The sequence below is a fragment of the Pan paniscus genome, chromosome 5 (assembly GCF_029289425.2).
Source record: "Pan paniscus chromosome 5, NHGRI_mPanPan1-v2.0_pri, whole genome shotgun sequence".
NCBI lineage: Eukaryota > Metazoa > Chordata > Mammalia > Primates > Hominidae > Pan > Pan paniscus.
Window position 1 is genome coordinate 80,893,680 of NC_073254.2, and position 25,850 is coordinate 80,919,529.

At 33.9% G+C, this 25,850-nt stretch overlaps 1 protein-coding gene across 1 annotated transcript in view; it reads left to right on the plus strand.

Annotated features, from left to right (window-relative positions):
* LOC129398100 (protein eyes shut homolog) overlaps positions 1–25,850 on the plus strand; it is a 283,356-nt gene that overhangs the window by 204,073 nt on the left and 53,433 nt on the right. The window contains exons 6-7 of the mRNA XM_055114414.2: positions 8,370–8,560; positions 11,452–11,543. Coding sequence (XP_054970389.2) covers positions 8,370–8,560; positions 11,452–11,543 — 283 coding nt within the window. The remainder of the gene's footprint in view (positions 1–8,369; positions 8,561–11,451; positions 11,544–25,850) is intronic.

Here is a 25,850-nt window from a genome sequence, read left to right on the forward strand (position 1 = left end):
TTTCCTTTAGCCACATTGAGGAGTCTCTGCAAATCTTAAACTCTGTAGTCTAGCTTTTAATTTCAGTATTATTGATTGTTTTGTAAACTTTTTTTGGCATTTTATCATTAATACTTGCTTTAAAATATGCTTTATATAAATTAGTGACTTTTGATCAATGTACTAATGAATTTGTGGAAACCTATTAAAGAAACAAATGTATTTCCTAACTTATTTTGAAACATTTTCATATAATATAAATCTTTACATTGTCAGGAAAAAAAATCAGAATTTCAAGAAGCATATGTAAAGCTTCTAATAAAACCTATCATATAGTAAATAAATAAATGCTAATTTTCCTACTTTATCCTGCTCTATTAGTGGGTATTAAGCTAATTGGGATGAGCTAAAATGGATTATGTAAAGTTGGATTTTAAGGTGAATTAGACACAATTTGTAGAACACAGAAATTTAAAGTATTAAATATGCAGAGATTTTGTAATGATAAAATTCAAGCTCTTCTTTACAGAAATAACACAAAGAGACACAAGTTTTAGACAGTATCTGTGGGTAATACACCGTTGCTGATCTGCTTACTGTTAAAATCAAGAATCAAGATGTGATACAGGTTTCTTAATAAACAGCATAGTAAATCTTTCAATATTAATTATATTTAAGTGTCATACATAAAATTTTTTCTCAAATTAATACTTCACTTAACAGAAAAAGTTGCAAATGTACATGAGCACCCCCCCACACACACACATACATTATAAATTTCCATTATTGTTTCTTAGATATTGCTTTCAAGAAACCTGGAGAAAGGGATCATTTTACATTTTGGTTGCAAAATATTTCCTAACATTTATCTAATGATATATACTGCGGAGAGCAATACATAATTATTTCTTTGGGCAGTTATTCATGGATTATACTATATTGGTAATAACTACCAGATATGGGACCAAATTATATATATCTTTACTTAAGCTACCTGATCACTACAGAGTAATTATCAAACTATCAATTTTATAGAAAATCCTAGTATTCAATTATTCTCTCATAATATTCCAACTTTCACATTTAATCTTGTATATAGAAACACTAACTATAAAAAATACTTGATTTTTAAAAATTGATATAGAATTTTATGATCTGCTAACCAAAACAAAACAAAAAAAAATGAAAAATGCCCCAAGCTAAGATGCCTTTACACTTTCAAAAATATATATTTGTTTTATTAAAAGTAATATGTGGTGTTGGAGTAAATATTCATAATTAATCTGAGAGAAATATTATACTCATTTGGTGTATTTTCTATATATACACACATATACTTCAGAGTTTCTATTATTCATTTCTTCTAAAATACATGTATTCTATTATATTTCTAGTCTATTAAAAAAACTCTGTTGCAGTAGAGAGGGAAGGTTCATTGATTCCTGATTTTTCTCTTACACAGCTTTTAAGTTTTCGTTATTCTCATGCAAGGGGAGTGGCTATTAGTATGTACTGAAAACTTAAATAATTACATGTGAAAAATAAAAGCTGGCAACTGGCAACTACCCACCTAGCAACAACCATGTTTCAAGTAAATTTTTAAATGGCTAGACTCATCCTTAAACTCCATATGAGTTTCTAGAAATAAAGGCAAGAGCTACTGCATATAAAGAGAAACAGGCAGGAAGTTGAAGATGAAAGTTAATATCTTTAGCTTGGACATGTGATTGTGTATCTTAAGTCTTTAATCTGACAATCAGATATAATTCAGGACATAATTCATGAATGTGGAGAAATACTGGAATTAGATGTTGAGGTTTTCCTCCTAACAGAATACCAGTTTTGCCCATTATGAACCCTGGTCCATAGCTCTCAGTGGGAGCTGAGCCTGTCCTCATCTCCAACAGAGGGCTTCATTGGTCACCCAGTTCTAGCCAGTTAACTTCTAGGAAAGGTTCTCCTTAACTTGAGAAAGTTATTTCTTCCTCCTATTACAGAAGAACAGTTTTGGAAACGGAGTGACTAGCCATCACACTGGAATCATGTGAAAAGCAAGTCTCATATTAAAACTCAGCCTGTGAATATCAGAGTGGAGAGACAGGAGTAATCTAGGTATTTTATGAGAAGTCAGTTAAGCTTTTCCATAAATATACATCCATCTGAAAACCCACCCTATTCTTGAACTTCCTTTTATTTAACCTATTTCATTTCTTTATTGCTGAAACTATTTGGAATTAGAATTTCTGGTTATTTGTACCAAAAGCGTACAAAATTATAGGTATAATCATAATATGAATCCATACAATTCAGATAAAGTTTCTTCTATTTAGGAAGGTAAAAACTTAAGTGCAGAAGTTTATTATTTAATTCTAGACAATAAAAATGTATAGAATTATTATTTTACTTTAGCCTATTATTACTGAAAATAATCTCAGTATTTATGTTTTCTTCACAAAGCTATTCTGTGCTTGCTATAATCATTATTCTCATCTGTTTAAAATTTTTGCTGAGGGAAGCATAAAATAAAATCTGTACTTATATATTTAAATAGAAAACACCACAAATATGATTGAAAACTGTGTGCAAAATATCTTCCTGACTTTTTAAAATCTATATTTAACTATAATTTTCCAAGCACATTTAAACAAAAGCAATTATATTTTCTATTAGATAGTGTGTTAGTCTGTTTTGTATTGCTATCAAGAGATACCTGAGGCTGGGTAATTTATAAAAGAAAGAGGTTTAATTGGTTCATGGTTCAGCAGGCTGTACCAGCATAGCACCAACATCTCCTCAGCTTCTGGTGAGGCCCTCAGGAATCATGGTGGAGGTGAAGTGGGAGGCAGGGTGTCATATGGCAAGAGAGGAAACAAGAGAGAAAGGAAGTACCACACTCTTTTAAACAGCCATATATCATGTGAACTCAGAGTGAGAACTCACTCATTACTGTGAGGATGGCACCAAGCCATTCATGAATGATCAGCCCCAGTGATCCAAACACCTTCCACTTGGCTCCAACTTCAACATTGGGGATTACATTTCCACATGGGATTTGGAGGGGACAAACATCCAAGCTATAGTATGTGCTTTCAGATGCTTGACAGAATCATGTATCATGCTAGGTTATTGGAATAGAATGATAAATCCAGCATACTCTCAAGTACTTTACAATTGAATGCATATATGGGTTTCTATACAGATAATTAGTCACATAATGAAAAAGCCACTGAATTTTTAAAAATCTAGTCTATAAAATACATATCTTAATAATATTAAGGAGTTTCTGAGTTTTTTATTGTCAGTTAGGCGGTATATTTCTTTCTAAAGGCTATAAAATAATATGAAAAGACTTTGAAATGTTGTGAAAAATGGTATTAGATAAAAATTTTAAAAATTAGCTTTATTTCTCAACATAAACCTCATCAAGGTCAACACACTTTTACAAGCAATGATACCAACCATTTAGTCCATCTCTAAGGAAATGAGTGTCCTGGGACCTTACCCATGTCAATGCAGCCTTTTTACATTATTAACTAAGAAAAATAAAGATTAGAAAACAAAAAGAAGTCAGAAAGAGGCAAATCAGAACTCTAAGGTGGATGCCTAATGATTTTCTATTGTTAATCTCAGAAATTACCCCTAACTTCATGAGAAGAATAAGCAGGAGCATTGTCATGGTGGAGTAGTACTCTCTGGTGAAGCTTTCACGGGCATGTTTCTGCTAAAGCTTTGACTAACTTTCTTAAAACACTGTAATAATAGGGACATGTTATCCTTCTTTGGCCCTCCAGAAAGTCAAAAAGAAAAATGTCTTGAGCATCCCCCAGAAATCTTTTTAATGACTCTATTAGTCCATTTTCATGCTGCTGATAAGGTCATAACTGAGACTGGGCAGTTTACAAAAGAAAGAGTTTTATTGGACTTACAGTTCCACATGGCTGGGGAGGCCTCACAATCATGGCCAAAGACGAGGAGCAAGTCACATATTACGTAGATGGCAGCAGGCAAAGAGAGAGATTGTGCTGAGAAAAAGAGAGATGGCAGCAGGCAAAGAGAGAAACTCTTGTTTTTAAAACTATCAGATCTTGGAAGAACCATTCATAATCACAAGAACAGCACAGGAAAGACCTGCCCCCATGATTCAATCATCTCTCACCAGGTTCCTCCTACAACATGTGAGAATTATGGGAGCTACAAGATGAGATTTGGGTGAGGACACAGAGCCAAATATTGTCATTTCACACCTGGCCCCTCCCAAAACTCATATCTTCACATTTCAAAACCAATTGTGCCTTCCCAATAGTTCCCCAAAGTCTCAACTCATTTGAGCATTAACTCAAAAGTCCACAGTCCAAAGACTCATCTGAGACAAGGCAAGTCCCTCCCCACTATGAGCCTGTAAAAGCAAAAGCAAGTTAATTGCTTCCTAGATACAATAGGGGCTACAGGCATTGGGTAAATACATCCATTCCAAATGGGAAAACTTGGCCAAAACCAAGTAGCTACAGGTCCCATGCAAGTCCAAAATCCAGCAGGGCAGTCAAATTTTAAAGCTCCAGAATGATCTCCTTTGACTCCATGTCTTACATCCAAGTCACACTGATGCAAGAAGTGGGTACCCATTGTCTTGGGCACCTCCACAACTGTGGCTTTGCAGGGTACAGCTTCTCTCCTGGCTGCCTTCGTGGGCTGGCGTTGAGTGTCTGTGGCTTTTCCAGGTGCACAGTGCAAGCCGTCAGTGGATCTACCATTCTGAGTTCTGGAGAATGGTGGTCCTCTTCTCACAACTCCACTAGGCAGTGCCCCAGTAGGGACTCTGTGTCAGGGCTCCCACCCAACATTTCCCTTCTGCACTGCCCTGACAGAAGTTCTCCATGAGGACATTGCCCCTATAGCAAACTCCTGCCTGGGCATCCAGATGTTTCCATATATCTTCTGAAATCTAGGCAGAGGTTCCCAAATCTCAATTCTTGACTTCTGTGCACCCGCAGGCTCAACACCACATGGAAGCTTCCAAGGCTTGGGGCTTCCACCCTCTGAAGCAATGGCTCAAGCTATACCTTGGCCCCTTTTAGTCATGGCTGGAACAGCTGGAAAATAGGACATCAAATCCCTAGACTGCACACAGCGGAAATACCCTTAGCCTGGCCCACAAAATCACATTTTCCTTCTAGGTCTCCAGGCCTGTAATGAGAGGGGCTGCCATGAAGACCTCTGACATGCCTTGGAGATATTTTCCCCATTATCTTGGGGGATTAACATTTGGCTTCTCATTACTTATGCAAATATCAGCAGCAGGCTTTAATTTCTCCTCAGAAAATGGGATTTTCTTTTCTATCGCATTGTCAGGGTGCAAATTTTCTGAACTTTTATGCTCTGCTTCACTTATAAAACTGAATGCCTTTAACAGCACCCAAGTCACCTCTTGAATGTTTTGCTGCTTAGAAATTTTTTCTGCCAGATATCCTAAATCATGTTCCTCAAGTGCAAAGTTCTACAATTCTCTGGGGCAGGGGCAGAATACCTCCAGTCTCTTTTCTAAAACATAACAAGGGTCACCTTTGCTCCATTTCCCAACAAGTTCCTCATCTCTGTCTTAGACCACCTTAGCCTGGATTTCATTGTCCATATCATTATCAGCATTTTGGTCAAAGCCATTCAACAAGCCTCTAGGGAATTCCAAACTTTCCCACATTTTCCTGTCTTCTTCTGAGCCCTCCAAACTCTTCCAACCTCTGCCTGTTGCCCAGTTCCAAAGTCAATTCCACATTTTCAGGTATCTTTTCAGCAGTGCCCACTCTACTGGTACCAATTTACTTCATTAATCTGTTTTCATGCTGCTGATAAAAACATACCTGAGACTGGGTGATTTGCAAAAGAAAGAGGTTTATTGGACTTACAGTTCCACATGGCTGGAGAGGCCTCATAATCATGGTGGAAGGCAAGGAGGAGCAAGTCACCTCTTACATGGATGGCAGCAGGCAGAGATAGCTTGTGCAGGGCAACTCTTGTTTTTAAAATCATCAGATCTCATGAGACCCATTCACTATTGCAAGAACAGCACGGGAAAAACATTCAGTCATATCCCACTGGGTCCCTCCCACAACACATGGGAACTGTGGGAGCTACAAAATGAGATTTGGGTGGGGACACAGAGCCAAACCATATCAATGATGTTTGATCTTAACTGATCCACTTTTGCTCTGACTGGACCACTTCCACCTCTTGATAGCCATTCCTTTGATTGTGCTTTGTGTTCAATATCATACTAGTGGAGCCATGTTTCATCTCCTGTTACAACTCTTCAAAGATATACTTCAAGATCTTGTTCTTGTTTGTTTAAAATTGCAATTGAAAGCTCTGTTTTGTCTACAGCTGATCTGGGCACAACAGTTTTGACATCCCCTGAGTGGAAAGTTTGCTCAACTTTAATTTTTCATTCAGAGTTGTGTAACCTGAACCAGTTGAGATGTCAATAGTGTTGGCTATTGTTTTTATTGTTAATTATTGGTCCTCTTCAGTTAGGACATGAATATGATTAATTTTTCCCTTGAAAATTGATATGGATGGTCAGTCACTAAGGACTTCATCTTCAACGTAGTCTTGTCCCTTCTTAAAACAAGTTTTTCACTTGTAAACTGTGAATTTCTTTGGGGCATTGTCCACATAATTTCTTTGTAAAGCATCAATGATTTTACCATTCTTTCACCCAAGCGTCATCGTAAATTTGGTATTTGTTCTTGCTTCAATTTTAGCAGAATTCATGTTCCGATAGGGGCTGTTTTCAAACAGATGTCTTATCCTTCTTAGTAACTCAAATATATTCTGTTCAGACATGTCATGATGAGTGAAATTCATCCATAGTTTTTAAATAATACATATTTTATGTGAACTTTTTGAAGACCCCCGTATGTAATTTTTTTTAATTTCATCAATATTGGGTATATTCTTGTTGTAATGTTTGTTTTTGAAACATTTTATGCTCTTTCACAATTTGAATTTTAAATCAAAATGATACATGACTTTATTCTCAATTTGTTAAAATAAATGCCTGAAATCTTTAAAACAATTTCTTGTTGTTTGAAATGTTACTGTATTATGCTTTTAACATCACCATTGAAACGCTACATGGGGAAAAAAAATACGTCCCTATCATTTAACAACTGAAAAAATTAGAATGTCAAAATTGAAAGGACATTGTTATTTTTTCAGTCATTAACTTGTCCTTCACTAATGAAGTCAGTCCTTGATTAAACACACACACAAACACACACACATATACTCATGCTTTTATGTCTATAAAGTGCAAATGCTTCCTGGCACTATTTTGAACCTCCTTATTTCCAGTGAAAAAAATTAATTTGGGGCTTGCTGGTTATTTCTTTAGAAATTGTTACAAGTTTGAAAATGTAGCAAAATGAGTAATTCTAAAGCATCATTAAAAATTCCAAATAAAGACAGCACACATAGGATATAAAATTTCTTGAAGTTTTAAAGTACAGATTCGAAAATGAATATTATCCTGTGATAGACAGCAAACTAAAACTCACATGGTTTTATAAATAATATTTTCTAGTAGTTATAAATAATACATAATTCGAAAGTTTTAAAAGAGAAAGAAAGCTTGTGTTGGGGACGTCATGAAAATAACAAAAGAAGAAAGGAACTGGAAGAAAGGCGATATTCAAATCCATTGTTTCAGGAATCATTAGCCAAGAACAATCAATCCAGTATTTATCAAGCAAAAAAAATGATTTAATAATAATATAAAGTAGTTAACAACTTATTCAAAAATAAGCTAACTTGGTTTTATTAATCACATATTTATAAATTTAAGAAATTTAACTGTGGAGTATTTTGCTCAAAGTGTCTTCATTTTTTTCTGAAAATCTACAGCTAATTAGAATATCATTCAGAAGGTGAGAGTTGTTAAGAAACTCATATAATTTAGTGTTAATACAAAAGGTTAACAATTTCTATGCCTCTCAATAATCTCTAGCATTCCCTCCCAAACCTCCCAAATTAAATTATTAACAATATTAATCATAATTTGTATCAATATCTTATATAAAGAAGAAATAAGTACATATTTAGAAAATGTGCCCTTTTCTGTTAACCTGTAACATAAAATCTAAGTAAAAGCAGTGTTGAAGAGTAATCATCTTGATTTCCTTGCCTTACAATGAGATTTTATCATGAAGCCATCAAATACAAAGAAATCATGACAAAACTGCTATGACTATTCCAAAGGAAAGAAGTGCCTGGGCTTGAAAGAGGCAGGAAAGAGACGTATGAGCCATTAGAGAAAACATGTGCTATGTTAATAATGTGAAACCTAGGTATTGAATATTTATTTCAACCTAAATTGTATTTTCTTTCTGACTCCACAGATTTCAGTTGTGTTCGTTATTATGGAGATTCTTATCTAGAATTTCAGAATGTGGCTTTAAATCCACAAAATAACATCTCCCTAGAATTTCAGACCTTCAGCTCCTATGGACTTCTGCTGTATGTCAAGCAAGACTCAAATTTAGTAGATGGATTTTTTATTCAATTGTTTATTGAAAATGGTACTTTAAAGGTAAGTTATTCAGTTCATTTAATTTTTAAAAAATTACAAAGTTGTTCTAATTATGTGCTTCATTGGTTATTTTCAAAATAAAATTTAAACTTAACTCTATATATTATACTCACCACCAGGATGTCTCTTCTTCTACTTTTATAATTTCTTTCTACGTATATATGAACCAACAACAACCAAGTATTTTTAAGCAAAAAAAACTGATTTAATAATAATATAAAGTGGTTAACAACTTATTCAAAAAATAAGCTAACTGGATTTCATTAATCACATATTTATAAATTTAAAAAATATAATTGTCAGAGTATTTTGCTCAAAAGGTCTCTATTTTTTCTGGAAAATACACCTAATTAGAATATCATTCAGAAGGCAAGAGAGTGTTGTTAAGAAGCTCATATACTATACAGAGAAAAATTTACATTCATACTGATAGATCAGTTTATATATATTTAGATATTAATATTTCAAATGGTACATGATTTGAATTAACATTCATTGTCTTTTTTTCTCCTTATTTTCAACTTTTCTTCTACTTCTTTATTGACCAGTTTCCCAATTTCTTAATTTCTCAATGATAATAATTGTTACCATTTTTATAACCTTAAGGGCAGGTAGAGTCTGGGAAACCCTAGGGAATCCCAAGATATTTTTAGAGGATCCTCAAGAGAAAACCTGTTTTTGTAAGTTTTCTGTAGGCAAGGGGTGTTATTTGCCTTATTCACTTTTACTCTCATAAGTGTATAGTAGAGTTTTCCAGAGGCTACATGACATGCAATTATATCCTTGCTCTAATCGCTAATGTATCATTTTATTATGTATTATTGTATTTTAAAAATATGTGTTGTAATTTTTAGCAATGTAAATATTGATAGACACAACTGAGTTAACAAAAACTCCTTGGGGTTCTCAATAAATGTTAAGAATGCAAAGAGACTGTGAGATCAAAAAGTTTGAGATTGCTGACTTTGCACTTGGTAAGTGTTATAAGAACCTTTCAAAAGTCCAAGGTTATGCAGCTAATAACATTTTGAAACCAACTTCATTTGAAAGTGCATGCTCTTTTCCCAACATCATTCTACCTTAACAAATTTTCTCATATCCCTGCTCTGAATACCTGGTTTAGGGAACTCATCCCAATCATCATTGCAATAACTCAGCACAATAAGGTAATTAACTTATATAATTCTAATATATGAAACATAATAACAGCATTTGGGCTACCATTTCTTTTATGATGTGATTTAAGTGTACATGTTGTGAATTTCCATGAAAGGATGAGTTATACCTTATTATTTAAATAGGCAAATTCCCTTAGTTTGATTTTCTTTGAATGCTCATGTTTCTGAAGTAATATAATATGTATACATATAGCACCATGGCACTCCAGCCTGGGAGATAGAGCCAAAAAAAAAAAGGAAAAAAAAGCTAGCCTTCATAGCCTTCATATATAATTATGTCCCAGGTATAATTCTGTGTGTTCTACTTTGATTGACTTATTTGCCCATTTATAATATTTACTTCACAATATTCATTCATTTACCAATTTAAATCACACAAAAATTTGTATTACCCCATTTTACAAGTGAGTAGATTTTAGCACAAAGCACATGTGAAGTCTCAAAACTTCCAAGTAACAGAGCTGGGATTTGAACTCTGATCATCTAGCTGAAATGTAAATGATCTTAAATTTTCTTAAGATGGAGATTGACAAATTATTACAATTAAGTAAATAATAGTAATTATTGTAGACTTGTAAGTATATATCCTTTCTTTTTCATAAAACAAAAGGGAAAGAAATTCTATACCTCTATTCACTAGTTAGTTTTATGGTTCCTAAATATCTTCGTTTAACCTATTGTGAATTAATTTTTTTCCCATTTGATAGGGAAAGTAGTGGCTATCCATTAGTCTTAATAATACATTATTTCATAAAATATTTTCACCTACAATCCTACAAGTCTCCAATAATTCCTCCTAATGCTTCTTATTGGAGTTTTTAAAGTCAACTGACAATAAATAATCTTATAAAGGAAAGGAGTCTTTTACAATGGCCAAATATCATAAAAAGTTAAAATATATAGCATTATCTTTATCTTTGGACTATATGTGAGAGGATTTGGGTATATCAACTTAAATACAGCTAGGGGCACAAGTTATGAAACACAATGCAAGTGAGTTTCTTAACACATGTGGGTTATAGATCACTTTTAGATACAATAAAAATATTAAAGCCCCTCTCTGGGAAAGAATAGACACAATATAATCCATATACATGTAGGCACATGCTTGCTAAGAAGCTTAATAAGCCACTATAGCACATCCATGTATTTCCTGGGGATACTTGGTTAATCATACCTGATATAGACATGATTTTTCCTCTCTAGATCATAACTTAGTTGCCATTAGCAGTAATTCTACAAATGAACCCAGACACCCTGACATCTCAAAAAACTTGGAATGAATGGTCAGTTTTCACAATCTTGAAGTTTGCCTTCCTGTGACATTAATATTGCCCTCTAGATTTTATTAACCATTCTTTGCCTTGCTCAATTGCTGTTATGTAAGGAAAATTCCTAAAATACTTGCTTTCTGCTAGTAGAGGATGTTGCTTTTCTCAACCATGTTCCTCAGAATACTGGAAAAGAATCTAGACATGTATGTGTACACATGTATGCATGTGTATTTATATCTATATAATACTCATATATTTGTATGTATTAAATCTAGGACATATCAGTTGTAAACCTTCAGTTATCACTTCTCTTTAAGTTTCAAACTTCATGTCTCTCCAAAGTGATGTAAAATATATTGATAAATTATAAAGTCCAGTGCAAATATACGGTATTAATTTCATGCTGAAAAACTGAGGACAAACTTTTTTCCCCCAACAGTACCACTTTTACTGTCCTGGTGAAGCAAAATTTAAAAGCATTAATACTACTGTTAGAGTGGACAACGGGCAAAAGTATACACTGCTTATCAGGTAAGATAATTATTTCTTTTCCACTTAATCTCATTAAGTAGCAAGGGCTATTCTTCATAATATTGTCCTTGTCATTTCAAAATTGAGGTTATACTGATTAGTATTAACATGTGCATGTGTATGAATTAATGTTTGTCAAGCTTTTCTATATATTTTAAAAAATGTACTGAGAAAAGAATATTATAGGGATTACATTATCAATGAACTCTCATAAGGAGATTTACAAAAGATCCATAAAAGCCTCATATTTTTCTCATATGGCTGTTGTAACAAATCAACTAAACTGGTAATTTCTTTTGATGAACAAAGTAAATTATATTCAGTGTAGAAAATGTGGCACTTCCAGAAAAGCATAAAGAAGGAAATTAAAATGGCCCACCACAATCCAGATTGAGTAATTAAGATATATTATTAATATTTTCAAAAGCTATGTTTGAAGGTGACCCTATCCCCAAATGCTCATGAACATCTGAAATAAAACAGTTTGCCAATCTAAGTAAACTTTTCCTCTTTCTCATTTGATTTTTAGTAAATTTTAATTTTTAATATAGATGTAATGCTTTTTTGTTATCTGCCTTACCTCCCTCCACCTTTTTTATTTCTTCGAGTGATGCTGAAAACACATACCACAGCCATAAGCTGGTATGTAGATTAAATTATTTTCTGGCAATAGATTATTTAGTAAAAGGAAACGTCTGTTTAAAGCCAATAAAAAGGGGAAAAAAAAAGAAGAAGAAGAAGAAGTCCTAAACAGAGACTGGGAAAAAAGTTAAATGAGAGGTTTTAAGGAAGTTCTATCTTCCTTAGGCCAGAACTACCCAAATTCTGTTATCTAGAATACAGATTCTTACAAATGATTGACCAAAAAATAATGTATCATCAAATAAATTGAGGAAAGCCTACATCACATCTACTTCCCACCCAGAATACTCAAAATGAACATGAACATTTTAAGAACTCTGAGATGCTATTTAATAAATCATATTTTTTTCTTTTTTTTCTTAATGCTTAGTGTCACTATACTTAAAAGTGCCAGGACACAGACACACATTTAATATCTTTCTTCATCATTTTAATCTCCTAAATAACAAATGCTGGGGGCAGTACACTTTGGAAAATGCCATCTCAGTCGAGGTAATAATTTCCCTGGGCAGGGATGACCATCATCTGTAGGGAAGCAAGTGCATGAGCCTTGGGTGGCAGTAAGAATCAAATCATGAAGGACATAGATGGGCTCCTGAATAAAGCAAAATGACAGATTGGTATCATGAAGAGACAGAGGGAAAACCCACAGAAGCTGTTCCGGCCTCAGGCATGGTTGAAAAAGAGTAAAAAAATACATTTTTAAAAAATCATAATTATAGTTTCTTCAACAGGAATTTATATCAAGTACTAATTGTATTACATATATGAATGTATTCCTATAAACAATTATAATTATCTACACTTTTCAGATGCAAAACTGAGAGACAGGGAGATTAAGTACAGATAATGACATAACTAGAAAATGACACAATCTCAAGGCTGCTTTCACTCCAAAATCTGTAAGTGTGAAGCTACAGGCCCCATGAACCATGCTAGAGAAATGTAATATGAATTGAATTCCTGTTTTCCCCCACCAGGAAAGAACTGCTGTATGTTCAAGATCAGGTAAAGATAAGAGTTATAAATGATGTGTCCAGTAAAAATACTAGCAGAAGAAACAACAATATTAATTAACACACACTAAACAATTAACATGTACCATATGCTTTACACACACATAACTACATCTAATCATCATAAAACTTATAATGCCTATTTTACTAGGATGCTGGGCTGCCATAACAAAGTGGCAGACAAGGTGGCTCAAACAACAGAAATTAATTTTCTCACTATTCTACAGGCAATTCAATCTCACAATTGCAATTTAGTCTCACAATTCTGAGATCAAAATGACAACAGGTTTGATTTCTTCTGAGGTCTCCTTTTGCTTGTAGATGGCTGTATTCTCTCTGTGTCTTCATATCATCTCCCCTTTGTATGTGTCTATCTCCTAATTTCCTCTTGTAATAAGATCACCAGACACATTGGATTAAAGCCTACCCTAATGACCTCATTTTAGCTTATTACTTCTTTGAAGACCCTGTTTCCAAATATAGTCACATTCTCAGGTACTGATGGCTAGGGCATCAACATATGAATTTTGAGTGAAACACAATTCAGCCCATAGCAGTCATTTTGCATATTTGAAAGCTGAGACTCATAGAAGCTGGACAACTTTCTCTATCACATTGCTAGTCAGTAAGGGAGCAAGATTAGAACCCAGATCTCCTGCCCCTTGACCTGATCATTGTTTCTACTAAACATGGACAGTCTGTATTTTTAAAGTAACAAAACACTAGTCTTCTTTAAAAGAAACATTAGATGTTCAAGATTTTTTAAATCCCAAGAATACATATTTTTCACTATCCTTATTACAAAATGTCACTTTTAAGAATACTTAACCAAAAAATCACTTTCTTTTATGTTATATGACTATAATTTTGTTTCAATTTACATACACCATTGCTTCTTATTTTTATCAAAAATTAGTTGATATCCTGTCTATATCTGATCTAAATAATCTAAACTCAGAAATATTTCTTCTCAGGTTTTTGGTTTGTTTGAAGTAATAAAAAATTTATAGAAATATATTTTGTCCATGATTATCATCTATAAAGTACAAAAGTGAAGCTCCATTAATTTTATTTTTCAGTATCTTTAAAATATAGTCCTGGGGAAAAAAAGTCAAAAACACAAATTATGAGTTGAACACAATTCATGAATGTTGCAGCTAAAATTTTTTGACCATTTACATATTCTTCTAAGTAAAAGTAAATGGTGTGCACACAATTCACCCCCAGTTTTACCCTCTTTTATTTTGTTATTGTTGAAATATGGCTTTCTTCTTGAATATGAATATAGGAGAAAGATCTTGCCTTACGTACTCTTATAGAACTGGGAAGAAAAAGGACAGCAAAATTGTGCTAGGCCCATGATGATCTATCTCAGAAAAAGCGAAACAAATATGCTCTATGAAAAAGTAACCTGGCTCATTATTTTTGAGAACAAGGAAAGACAAGCTGTTCTGCAGAGCAGGATGGCCGTTGTGAAAAAGAAATGTGTGATTGCTTAAAATAACAAAAGCGGGAAGGAAAATATGGAGTGCTTAAAATCAGGTGAAATACAGTTTGGCATAATAAAGATACTAAAATCACACATACTAAAAATTATTTTAGTGAGAAATTAACTATAGCTGGTGCTCATATTTTAATGAAAGGGACAGTCAAAATGGGACAAAGCAGTAAAGTTAGAAGGCAGAAAAATAGCATAGAGTATGTCATGAAGCAAAATGCAAATGGGTGAGCATTTGTCACTCCACTGTTGAACACCACCAGGTAGAACATTAAGGTAGAAGGTGCTGCTGAGAAGCTGAAGATAGTGGCACATGTATTTTCTGTAAAGCACAAATATGAGAGTCTGATGTTATAGTTTATTCATGTCTGTTGGTATAGTTATAATTATGCATGTGTATTGTATTAAGTTATTAATATACTATATACTACTTTTAATCATTGCATATATTACACTATAATATATATTACATTATAATTATATACTAAAATATAATTATATTAACATAATAATTGAGTTTGCCTTTAATAACAAGTGTATTATGGGCCTTTTTCCATTTAAAGTCACCGCTTAAATTCTACCTTGTCCTTGAAGAAGGGTAGAATTTGGGATTAAAAGAGAGTTAAGTTAGGCTTTTCTGACCTCCTAAACTATGGGATTTTAGATTTTTCTAAGTATCTACCAATTAAAAATACTGCCATTAATTTTAAAAAATTACTTTATTTCTTGTCTTAGATTTAAGACAACAATGTCCTAATTTGAGTCAATATCTTAATTTGTAAGTAATTCACAAACACTCTGTCAGTTCTAAAACTGTCTCCTGGAGAAGTTATTGGTTTGGCCCTTTGGCAGCAGGTGGTTCCTATTCTACAAACTCTGCAAAGCCAAATAACCTAGAACAAATGAGAACATCTTTAATTATCCTTGAGACAATAATTTACCAGCTATGTTTATGTACAGTCATCCACATGCATTGGATACAATAAATCATTGCATTAGACATGCAATAAATTACAAAGCATTTTGAAAAAGGGCATATGATTTATATAAACAGTAAATGACATGACACTTTAGAAGACTGACATGTACCAATGAAATCCACACACTGGCAGATATTTTCTCAAGTGATATAGAACCAGATACAAAGCCTGAATGTCATTATATTAATTTGTTAGATGATAATAGGAGAAGGGTGTTCCTTAATTAAGTACTGGTATCAAAAGAAGAGAGGAAGGTAATAATTTGAGATCATTTAGGTAGGAAGGAATGATAATCGGGTATGAAAATGCAGTGGTAGTCAGGTTGTATAGGTCATCAAATGCCACAGTAAGAACTGTGAACTACATCGTATGCAATAGAGTCTTACTGGAGGATATTTAAGTAAGAGATCAGATAAATAATCAAAGGAGTACTCACTGTCCTTAATAGGGTAGGCTAATCTACAGTACCCAATAGACTCTCAATGTCTGGGCTTCCCCAGATCCGCTCTACAGCTCATTTCCCATTTCTTTCTGCGCTGGTCCTCTGAGATTTACTTGTGTGGATTAAATTAGTGGGCTCTTTTATGGATTAAATTGGGTTTTCACAAAATTTATGCATTGAAGTGTTAACCCTCAGCAGCTCAGAATGTGTGCTTATTTAGCTACAGAGTCATTACAGAGGTAATCACATTAAAATGAATTCATCAGGGTGGGCCTTAACAAAATATAATTGGTGTTTTTATAAAAAGAGAAAATTTGGGCATAGAGAGAGACCCATACAGAAGATAGACACCATGAAAACAGAAGACAGCCACCTTCAAGCCAAGGAGAAAGGTCTAGAACAGATTCTTTCTTCATATCAAAAAAATAGGGAGGCAGGAGGGTAAAGCCTGAATGTGTATTCCTTTGACCTTGTGTTGTGTCCCATGGGTTGGTTCTCTCCCTAAAGTCAAAGTCTTTGCTCCTGGCAAATGGCCCTCTACTCTGTTCTGATAACTCCTCTTTTCCTCTAGTCTTTAGATGTAGAGATAGTGTCAGAGTAACTATGTTGTGGTCCTGGCATTCTGTACAATCCTTTGTGGCTTTTCTACTCTCTGACCACATCTTTGTGAAAAGTTCCTTTATTTTACCTTACTCAAATTATATAGTTGAAGTGTTCCATGTATATTCTGCTGAGAAAATGAATTCTCCACCAGTCAGCATGGTGAAGGACTGGTGAAAGGTTTAATGGGGCAGGACTAGAAGTGGCAAATCCCACCCCTTTCTGCATTCTGTTGGCTAGAGATTAGTCACATGGAGACACTTCATGACAAGGGAAGCTGGAAAAGGTTTTCTAGCTTTGCACCCACGAGGAAGAGTACATCAGCTAAAACAATGTGGAATAAACAAGATGAGAATTATTTCTATAAGGGAAAATATAACTGTCTACCTTTAGGATAAAAACAAAAAATCAGTAAACACAATTTATAACACTTAGTAGTTGAATTTGAACCAAAGTGCTCATATTTCTTTTAATCTTGGTTTTTAGTGGTTTATTGCATTGCTTACAAAATATGTACTGATATATACGCTATTTATCTATTAAATAATTATAACTTCATCAAAATGCATAGCATGTCAGATTACATGTTTTAAATAATTGCTTCTTTCTACTATCTATTAAACTACTCCAGGATTCACCCAGTGTACTGGCGCATAATGCCTAGGAATGAAAAACTGTTTCATCATCACATCATATACCTTCTTATGTGTTTGAGTGGTAGAAAATATTATAAAAATGCAGCAAATTGTGCATTCAAAACACAGAGCAGTCTGAAAGAAACCACAAATTTTAGTAACAATTGGAACAAAGACAATGGAAACATTATCACTAGAGTAAGCATCCAAGTTTTGCACTTCATTTGGAAGACATTAAGAATGAAACCAAGAACAGGACATGTGTCGATTAGAGCAGGAACACTTTGGCTCAGAGTGCTGGAAAATCAGTGAAGTGGAACCAAACAAACAAAAATTAGCTATTTAACCACTTTCCAAAAAATAAAAAATTTGTTTCTAATGAAATGTGTACATTATCCCATTAATCCTTTAATTAACCCCTGTCAGTAGTGTCAAGAAAAACATGACCATGGAATACTGATTTTACTTTAACTTGAACAAAATAAAAAATGAACAATTGATTTTCATTTTAAATGATAATTATTCATCCAAGGAATTGTTCCTGTGTCATAAACCTATTTTTCTCTTCCTTTCCAAGTGGTATATATTCCTTTAACACAAAAGATAGAGTAGGAGTGAAATTTCATCATTTAACGTGGGAAAAGAGGATCTTAAAATGTAACCTACATAGGCCAGTTAATTAGAATAGAAATTAACCATGTTTAAGTTTTTCTTTGAGACAGTGTCTCAAGAAAGAATCCTGCTCCATCACCCAGGCTGGAGTGCAGTGATGCTACCTTGGCTCACTGCAACATCCATCTCTGTGATTTAAGCGATTCTCCTTCCTCAGCCTCCCGAGTAGCTGGGATTACAGGTGCATGCCACCATGCCCAGCTAATTTTTGTATTTTTAGTAGAGATAGAGTTTCACCATGTTGGCCAGCCTGGTCTCGAACTCCTGACCTCAACTGATCCACCTGCCTTGGCCTCCCAAAGTTCTGGGATTACAGACAGGCCTGAGCCACTGCACCTGGCCTGTAATTTTTAATTCAATTTATTCCAGTGCTCTGATAAATTGGTTACCAATCACCTTTTAGGGGCTATTTTTAAACACAAAATAATTTAAAAAGTAGGACATTTCCCATCATTTTACTTGAAAACATATTACCTATTATAAAATTACTGAAATTAATCTAACAAAATATACTGCTATTATTAATACTGTTAGTCAAATCAGAGGAGCATAGAGTAATTTTGGTTTTACTTGATACATCCATTTAACATCAGAGTTTTGGGGTTTTTTTCTCTTGAAAAAGATATTTGTTATTATTCTATGGAAGTTCAGCTGAAATTATGTAGCTGATGTCAGTCTATAAGTCGTCTGGACCTCAAGAGTTTTGAGAATATTTTTGGTTGGATTTTGATCAAAAAGGGCAGATGTTACCAAAAGAAGCACATAGCAGCTGCATTTATGTGGAATTACTGGGAAGCTATTTTACCCAGGCATTTTATCATATATCTGGGATATAAAAATTCAAAGTATACACAAGTCAAAGGCCTGAGTCTTATTCTTTCAGCAAAAATAATTTCAAAATATATTTTGAAAGCACTTTTTAAAACAAGATAATAATATAGGCTAGAAATAGACAATATCATAAAGTATAATTGGCTTATTTCTGCCAAATGCATGCTTTTAGTAAGAACTGGATAATGGCAATTTAGTGACATTTACTGAGCCATACAAATGTATGCCCCTTAGACGCTCAACAACTTATGGAAACAAAGATTAGCATATCATAGTATAGGCTTCAACAGGTATCCACTGATTACTCGTGTCCTTTAATTTTACCTGAAATACGTCTTGTTTTTGATGATATTTTTTACTCTAACCTGATAAGAGAGGTTCTAGTATAAATGACCTACAGTTAAAATTTCTACTTAAATCTTTCTGCTGCATATGATTCACTTGACTCAGCTGTAATTCTAGCTAGCCTCATTTTTCTCTTATCTTTGCCAAGAGGTCAACTGTCTCCTATGCTAATACAAACATTTTGAAAACAAACTGAAAGTGGATAGTTTATAATTTTAGTATTTCATATAAGAAAACAGAGATGAAAAAATATCCTTGCTAAAAAATAAAACAAGGTTATATTAACCACATTTTTAGAAAACCTTCCTGTGAGATATTTCAGTGTAAATATAAAAATAAAGATTATGGTTATCTTATTAAGAGAAACTTGCAATATTGAAGGCAATTGTTGAATGATAAATTTTAATTCTCATTAACTTGTATTATGATCCAGTTGAGTGCATTTTGAAATGCTAGATACATAATACTTTGAATTTAAGTCTTTATAATGTTTCTTGTAGATCACCATAGTGTAATTAGTTTACTGAATCAATAGATGTCAGATAATTCAAATGTTGAAAGTCAGTTGTGTTATGGGAGGTAAACTCACTTTTGAGAAACATTTAGAATAATCATTATTTCAGAAAATTAATACTTAATTCAAGTCATTTTACAAATACTATCAAATTCCTTTCAGTTTGAAAAGAACATATCCTACTTCATTAAGTGTTACTTAAGTTTTTTCTATTAATGAAAAGTTATTTTGTGAAAAGGAATTCTGAAGTATACATAATAGTTGCTTTCATGTGCTTTCTCATTCTATGTTCATTTAGATGACTTCAGAATCAAAAGTCAAGCCTATATTTGCTTCCTTCAGTTGTATATTATCAGGGTTACAATACCTAATATATTTTTGTTTACATCAAATCTTCTCAAAAAGGATAGTCAAATATCTTTTTGTTATATGGCCTTTTAAAATATATAATGAGAGCATATTGAAAGTAGCAAGCTTCAAGTTAAATCAATACAACAATAGGAAAGTTAAGTTTCAAAGCATTCTAATTAGGAAGTATGGAACACTTCCAAAAGGGTCTTCACAGTTAATTGACTAGAGCCTACATGGAATAATGCAGTCTGTATATCATTTAGCTTATATACATCAGTCTCTCCCCAAGTTGACATTCTCTATAGTTGTTGATTACCTGCTGCTTTGGTGTACTCTCTGTTATGACCTTGTAGGTTGCTTTAATTGTTAAAGCCTCATTGATCACTGCATGTCAATAAAAATGAATACATTAAGTCCATATCCACAGATTCTCTAGCAGAATACTTCTAGGAACCACTGAAATGTAAATTCCTAGATAATCCTGTCAGATGTATTTTTTTTTAAGGGAACTAACCATTAATGACTAATTATCATGCTAACTGCAATAAAACACAGTGCTAATGAAATTTGCCCAAATTTAAGCTAAAAGAAAAATTGATCTAGTTATTTTTCACTTGATAGACAAAAAGCTGAGAAACAATGATCTAGTTTTTTTTTAGAAAAGGCTTTGCAAGATTTTCATATCATTTGAAACAATGCAATAATATTATGCAAAATGGTTCTCATATATAATTGACTAAAAAATAACTAGAAATAGTGATTCTGTAATTACCAGAAACAGAATAATTCTTAAAAAGTCAGAGTTCAGCATAGCTGGAGACTTCCATTTGAAAACTGTGGATAATCATGGCATGATAAGTTGCTTATAGAAGAAGTTTAGAACAGAATGGTCACATATCTGAAGGACAGGGTTTAAGAGAAATAGTTTATCCCTCTTGCCACTGGGAGGACTTGACCCAATTCTGTCCAAAGCCAACCCCTTTGCCAACCGCTAGACTCCATCCTTTTTCACATTTTCAAGGACTTCTCTTCTTCAGGATCACCTTTATTTTCTTGTATTATCCATCTTTTTCTCTCTGCTGAACCATTTCCAAAAAAAAGAAAAAAAAGGCTTTAAAATTTCTCAGCTGCAACACAGCACCTCTCGAGATCTTATATTACTTTGATTCTGTTCCTCTTCAAAGTCAACATGTCAAAAGTTTGCCACACATGAGATTTTGATTTTGTTACTTGTTCTTTACTATTCAGTCCTATCCAATCTGGTATCCATGTTCCCACAACTGACACAGCTTTTGTTACTGTCACCTGTGAGTAGAGAATTTTATCATTCAAACTGATAAATATTTAAAAATAAAAAAGTGTTGTTAGTTATGACTCTGGGACAACATGTACAAACAGAAACTATTCTAAGCAGTGTGAGACAATGGTCACTCTATACGACCTTCATGTTGACAAAGCCAATTTTCTGTCTCCATTGTACTAAGCATTTTAGTGAATACACTCTATCTTCTTGAAGTAATTTTCTATGTCTGCTTCAAAAAGAGTAAGTTGTTGGTGTTTCTCCTATCTCGGTGACCAATTATTTTTTCTCTTTTTATGCCTGTTCCAGCATGGAACTTTCTTATGAATTCTAGACTCATCTATCTAAACACCTACCTAATATTTTCTCTTGTATGCCTCATCTGTATCTTAAATTTAACATATCCAAAATACAATTCCTGGTCTCCTACTCCTAACATCGCTTCTCTACTTTCCATTCCTTCCTTCCTTCCCCATTCACACATCCCTCCATGGCCTTTTCTGTCTCAGCAAATAACACTATTGTCTACCTATATAATGAAAGTCATTTTTTACTCATCAGTTCGCTCTTTATATTCAAGCCTTTTCAGAAAGTCCTTTTCAACATTTCGTCTTACATCTACTTATTTTTTCTCTGTCACCTCTGAAACCATTCTGGTCAAAGCTTCCTTTTTTTTTTTTTTTTTTTTTTTTTCTGGGATGGAGTTTTACTCTTGTTGCCCAGGCTGGAGTGCAATGGCGTGATGTCAGCTAACTGCAACTTCCGACTCCCAGGTTCAAGCGATTCTCCTGCCTCAGCCTCTCAAGTAGCTGGGATTACAGGCAGACACCACCACACCCGGCTAATTTTGGATTTTTAGTAGAGACGCGGTTATGCCATGTGGGCCAGTCTGGTCTCAAACTCCCGACCTTGGGTGATCCTCCCGTTTTGGCCTCCCAAAGTGCTGGGATTACAGGCGTGAGCCACCACACCTGGCTGCTTCCATCATTTTTTTATTTGGGCTCTGGCAGTTCTCTCTTGCCTGCTTCTCAACATTGTAGCCACTATGGCCAGGGTGTTTTTTAAAAAAACATATTACGTCAAATCACTTCCCTGTTTGAAGGTTCTTCATTGGCTTACTTGTACTCTGAAAATAAAATCCAGACTTCTTGTCATTGCCAACAAGACCCTGCATGGTTGTGTTCCTGCCTGTGTTCCTCGACCTCACCCAATACCTGACTTCCTCCCTCTCACACGCTGCATTCACTTTGACATTCCATTACTTCTAGGACTCTCTGAAATGCTTTTTACCCCAGAGCCCTTAATCTCACTGCTTCTTCCAACTGGAATAATGTGTCGTTTTCAGTATTTTTCTCTTCTGTTCCCACATTGGTTCCGTGTGGCCTCCGCCTCCTTCTTCAAATTTTAGGTTAAAAGTCATCTCTAGAGGTAAATCCTCCTTAACTGTTCTGTCTAAAATTTTTCCTCTCAAGTTATCTGTTATAGCACCTACTTTCATTTTATATTTACTTGTTTTACTCATTGATTTTCTATATTCCTAACCAGACTGTAAGCTTCATGTGTTCAGGGATTTCTCTGTCTTCTTCCCGATTGAATACACACCTGGTACCTAGCGTGTAACTGGGGCATAACTTGTTGATTAATAAATAAATATTAAATAATGAATGAAAGGCAGGGATGAAACTTGATTTCAGATTCAACGGTGGGCAGGTGTTGGAGAGGAGAGAAAATTAGCACGGGAAGAAATGCAATCTTAGAGTGAGCCACATCTGTTGTCTTAAAAACACGCAGGGTTTGCAGTGAAATAAAGCAGATGCAGTTTGGTGCAGCCATAAAAATCAGCAGTTCTGTTTCAGTAGGGTCGCTAGGCTGTCTAACTACTTAGACTTAGTCACAAATATTTTTTTCTCCAGAGTTGCATGAAATTATTTGCATGCTCACAATAACCTGGGTAAAAATCTGGTACATCATAGATATTGAATAAAATATTGATAATAAAATATCAGTGTTTTAAATGAGTCCTCCTCTCTCAAATATCTTAAAATATTTTCTGTTTTTAAACAGATGCCTATGAAGTTTACTGGATGTTTTATATTTGTGTGCATATTTTATGTAGGTCGTAAACTGTCAAAAATATGAAAACGGGGGTTGATTTAGCTGAGTTATCACTACTGTGGTTATTTTAAATAGATAAAATCATTAACTCAACTTTTGAGTCAAACTTTATATCATAATATTTTATAGTTGAAGAATATGTTATGTTAATTATTGAAGAACTTTCTCACTAAAATGGAAACTTAATTTTATTCAAATGGTTGAAAATTTTAGGATAGCATTTAAAAGGGAATGCAAAATGAAAGGTTAAGTGCTAAAATAAACATTTTCTTCCAAGAAATGTTAGCATTTAAAATAATCAAAAGTGATTGTGTTCATATTAAGTTTATATACAAGCAACTTAAGTAACGTGACCCATTCAGAATTATATAAAGCTTGCCATTGGTGATCTCATTGGCAACTCTAAAGAATTTTTTTTTCCCTCATGATGGAGTCTTGCTCTGTCGTCCAGGCTGGAGTGCAGTGGCATGATCTCGGCTCACTGCAACCTCTGCCTTCCCCGAGTTCAAGCAATTCTCCTGCCTCCGCCTCCTGAGTAGCTGGGATTACAGGCACACGCCACCACGCCTGGCTAATTTTTGTATTCTTAATAGAGTCAGGGTTTCACCATGTTAGCTAGGCTGGTCTGGAACTCTTGACCTTGTGATCCGCCTGCTTTGGCCAAGAATTTGGTTTCTTAACATACCTGTGAAAGGAAAGCGATTCCTCTGTTGGTATTATATCACCTCAAGAGGCATGACGATTCTATAATGTTAGGAAACACTACCTACTACATGTCTGTCAGTAATTAGAACTAATTAGAAACATTGTGTATATTTCAATTTGAATATACTAAACTTATAGTTAAAATGTTTAGCTGGCTGAATTTGAAATGGACATTGATTTTACAACTAGGAAATTAAATTGCTTAATGGTCTAGGTTTGATGGTTTCAAATTAATCTGTATAGCATGTGACATCTTACTTGAAATGAAAGTGGTTATACAATTGAATTGACTTCCTTTCCAATCAGTTTTCATATCAATAATTGTTAATCCATGAAGAGAAAATACTCTAAAATTAAAATCTGAGTACTTTGAGAGTGAAAACTTCACTTATTCTTTTTTATATTCTCAAGATCTAACAAAATGCTTTGCAGAAAAATCAGTAAATCCTTACTGAGTGATTGATTGAATGAATGAATAAATGAATTAAATATTTACAAAACAGGCATTCAACATTTTCAAAACAAAATTATCTAAAAGAAAAACCAAAAAATAAAAAAGAAAGTATTTTATATGCCTATAGTCCTAATAGACATGTATTACATTTTAAAAGACACTTATAAAATGTTATCTATATAAAATGAACTATTTATTATGCACATTATTATTCTGAAGGAAAAATCTACACTACAAATTAAAGTAATGAATACTCTCAGATACACTTGTAAGGTGACAGGAATATTAAACCAAGTGGTAGCACAAGATTAACATAGACATTATGCTCATAATAATTAACCTCTCACTCCATCGTTCTAAGAACAATTAAGACCAAATGTATTAATAGGTTCTATTACACTAATGTGATAATAATAATCATGTGAAGATTACTTCTGAGACTCTTCTAATAAAAAAAGCAAAAGAGGATTCAAAGATAACACTAAGAAAATATTTTTGTACTCAACCTATTGAGGCTTCACAACAGAAAGTTCCATGTTTCCTCCCTGAGGCATCCCAGCCATTCCAATTGACCAAATACCATAAGCTTGTAAGGTACGAAGGTCCTCAGCAGATTTAAAATAGCAATATGACCTAACAACCCTTGTCCACCATTGCCTTATTTCTTGCTACAAAGTAGAACATACATGCTTATCCATATTCCAAGAGGGATAGGCCCTTGGTGTTTCTGTATCCCTTTCAGCACTGCACAGATGCCCCACACTTATTTGCCTAATGGAACGGGGCAATTGAGTGACTGTTCTCAAAACAAAGAAGGTAATATGTTTCGAGTAACATGAAGTCTTCCCTTCAATGGGCACCCTTTAAATGTCTTTCTTAGGAAAAAAAAAAGTCTATCTGTCTGTCATCTATCTATCTATCTAGCTATCTATCTATCTATCTATCTATCATCTATCTATCTATCTATCATCTATCTATCTATCATCTATCTATCTATCTATCTATCTATCTATCTGTCAATCATCTAGATCAGCACTATTGACATTGGGGCTAGATAATTATTTGTTGTAAGGTGCTGTCCTTTGTATTGTAGGATGTTTAGCTGCAACTCTGGATTCTACCCCTTCCCTCAGTTGGGAGGAGCCAAAATCGTTCCAGTTGTTGTGAAATGTTTCTTGATGGGGAGGATGGAGAGGGCAAAAATCAC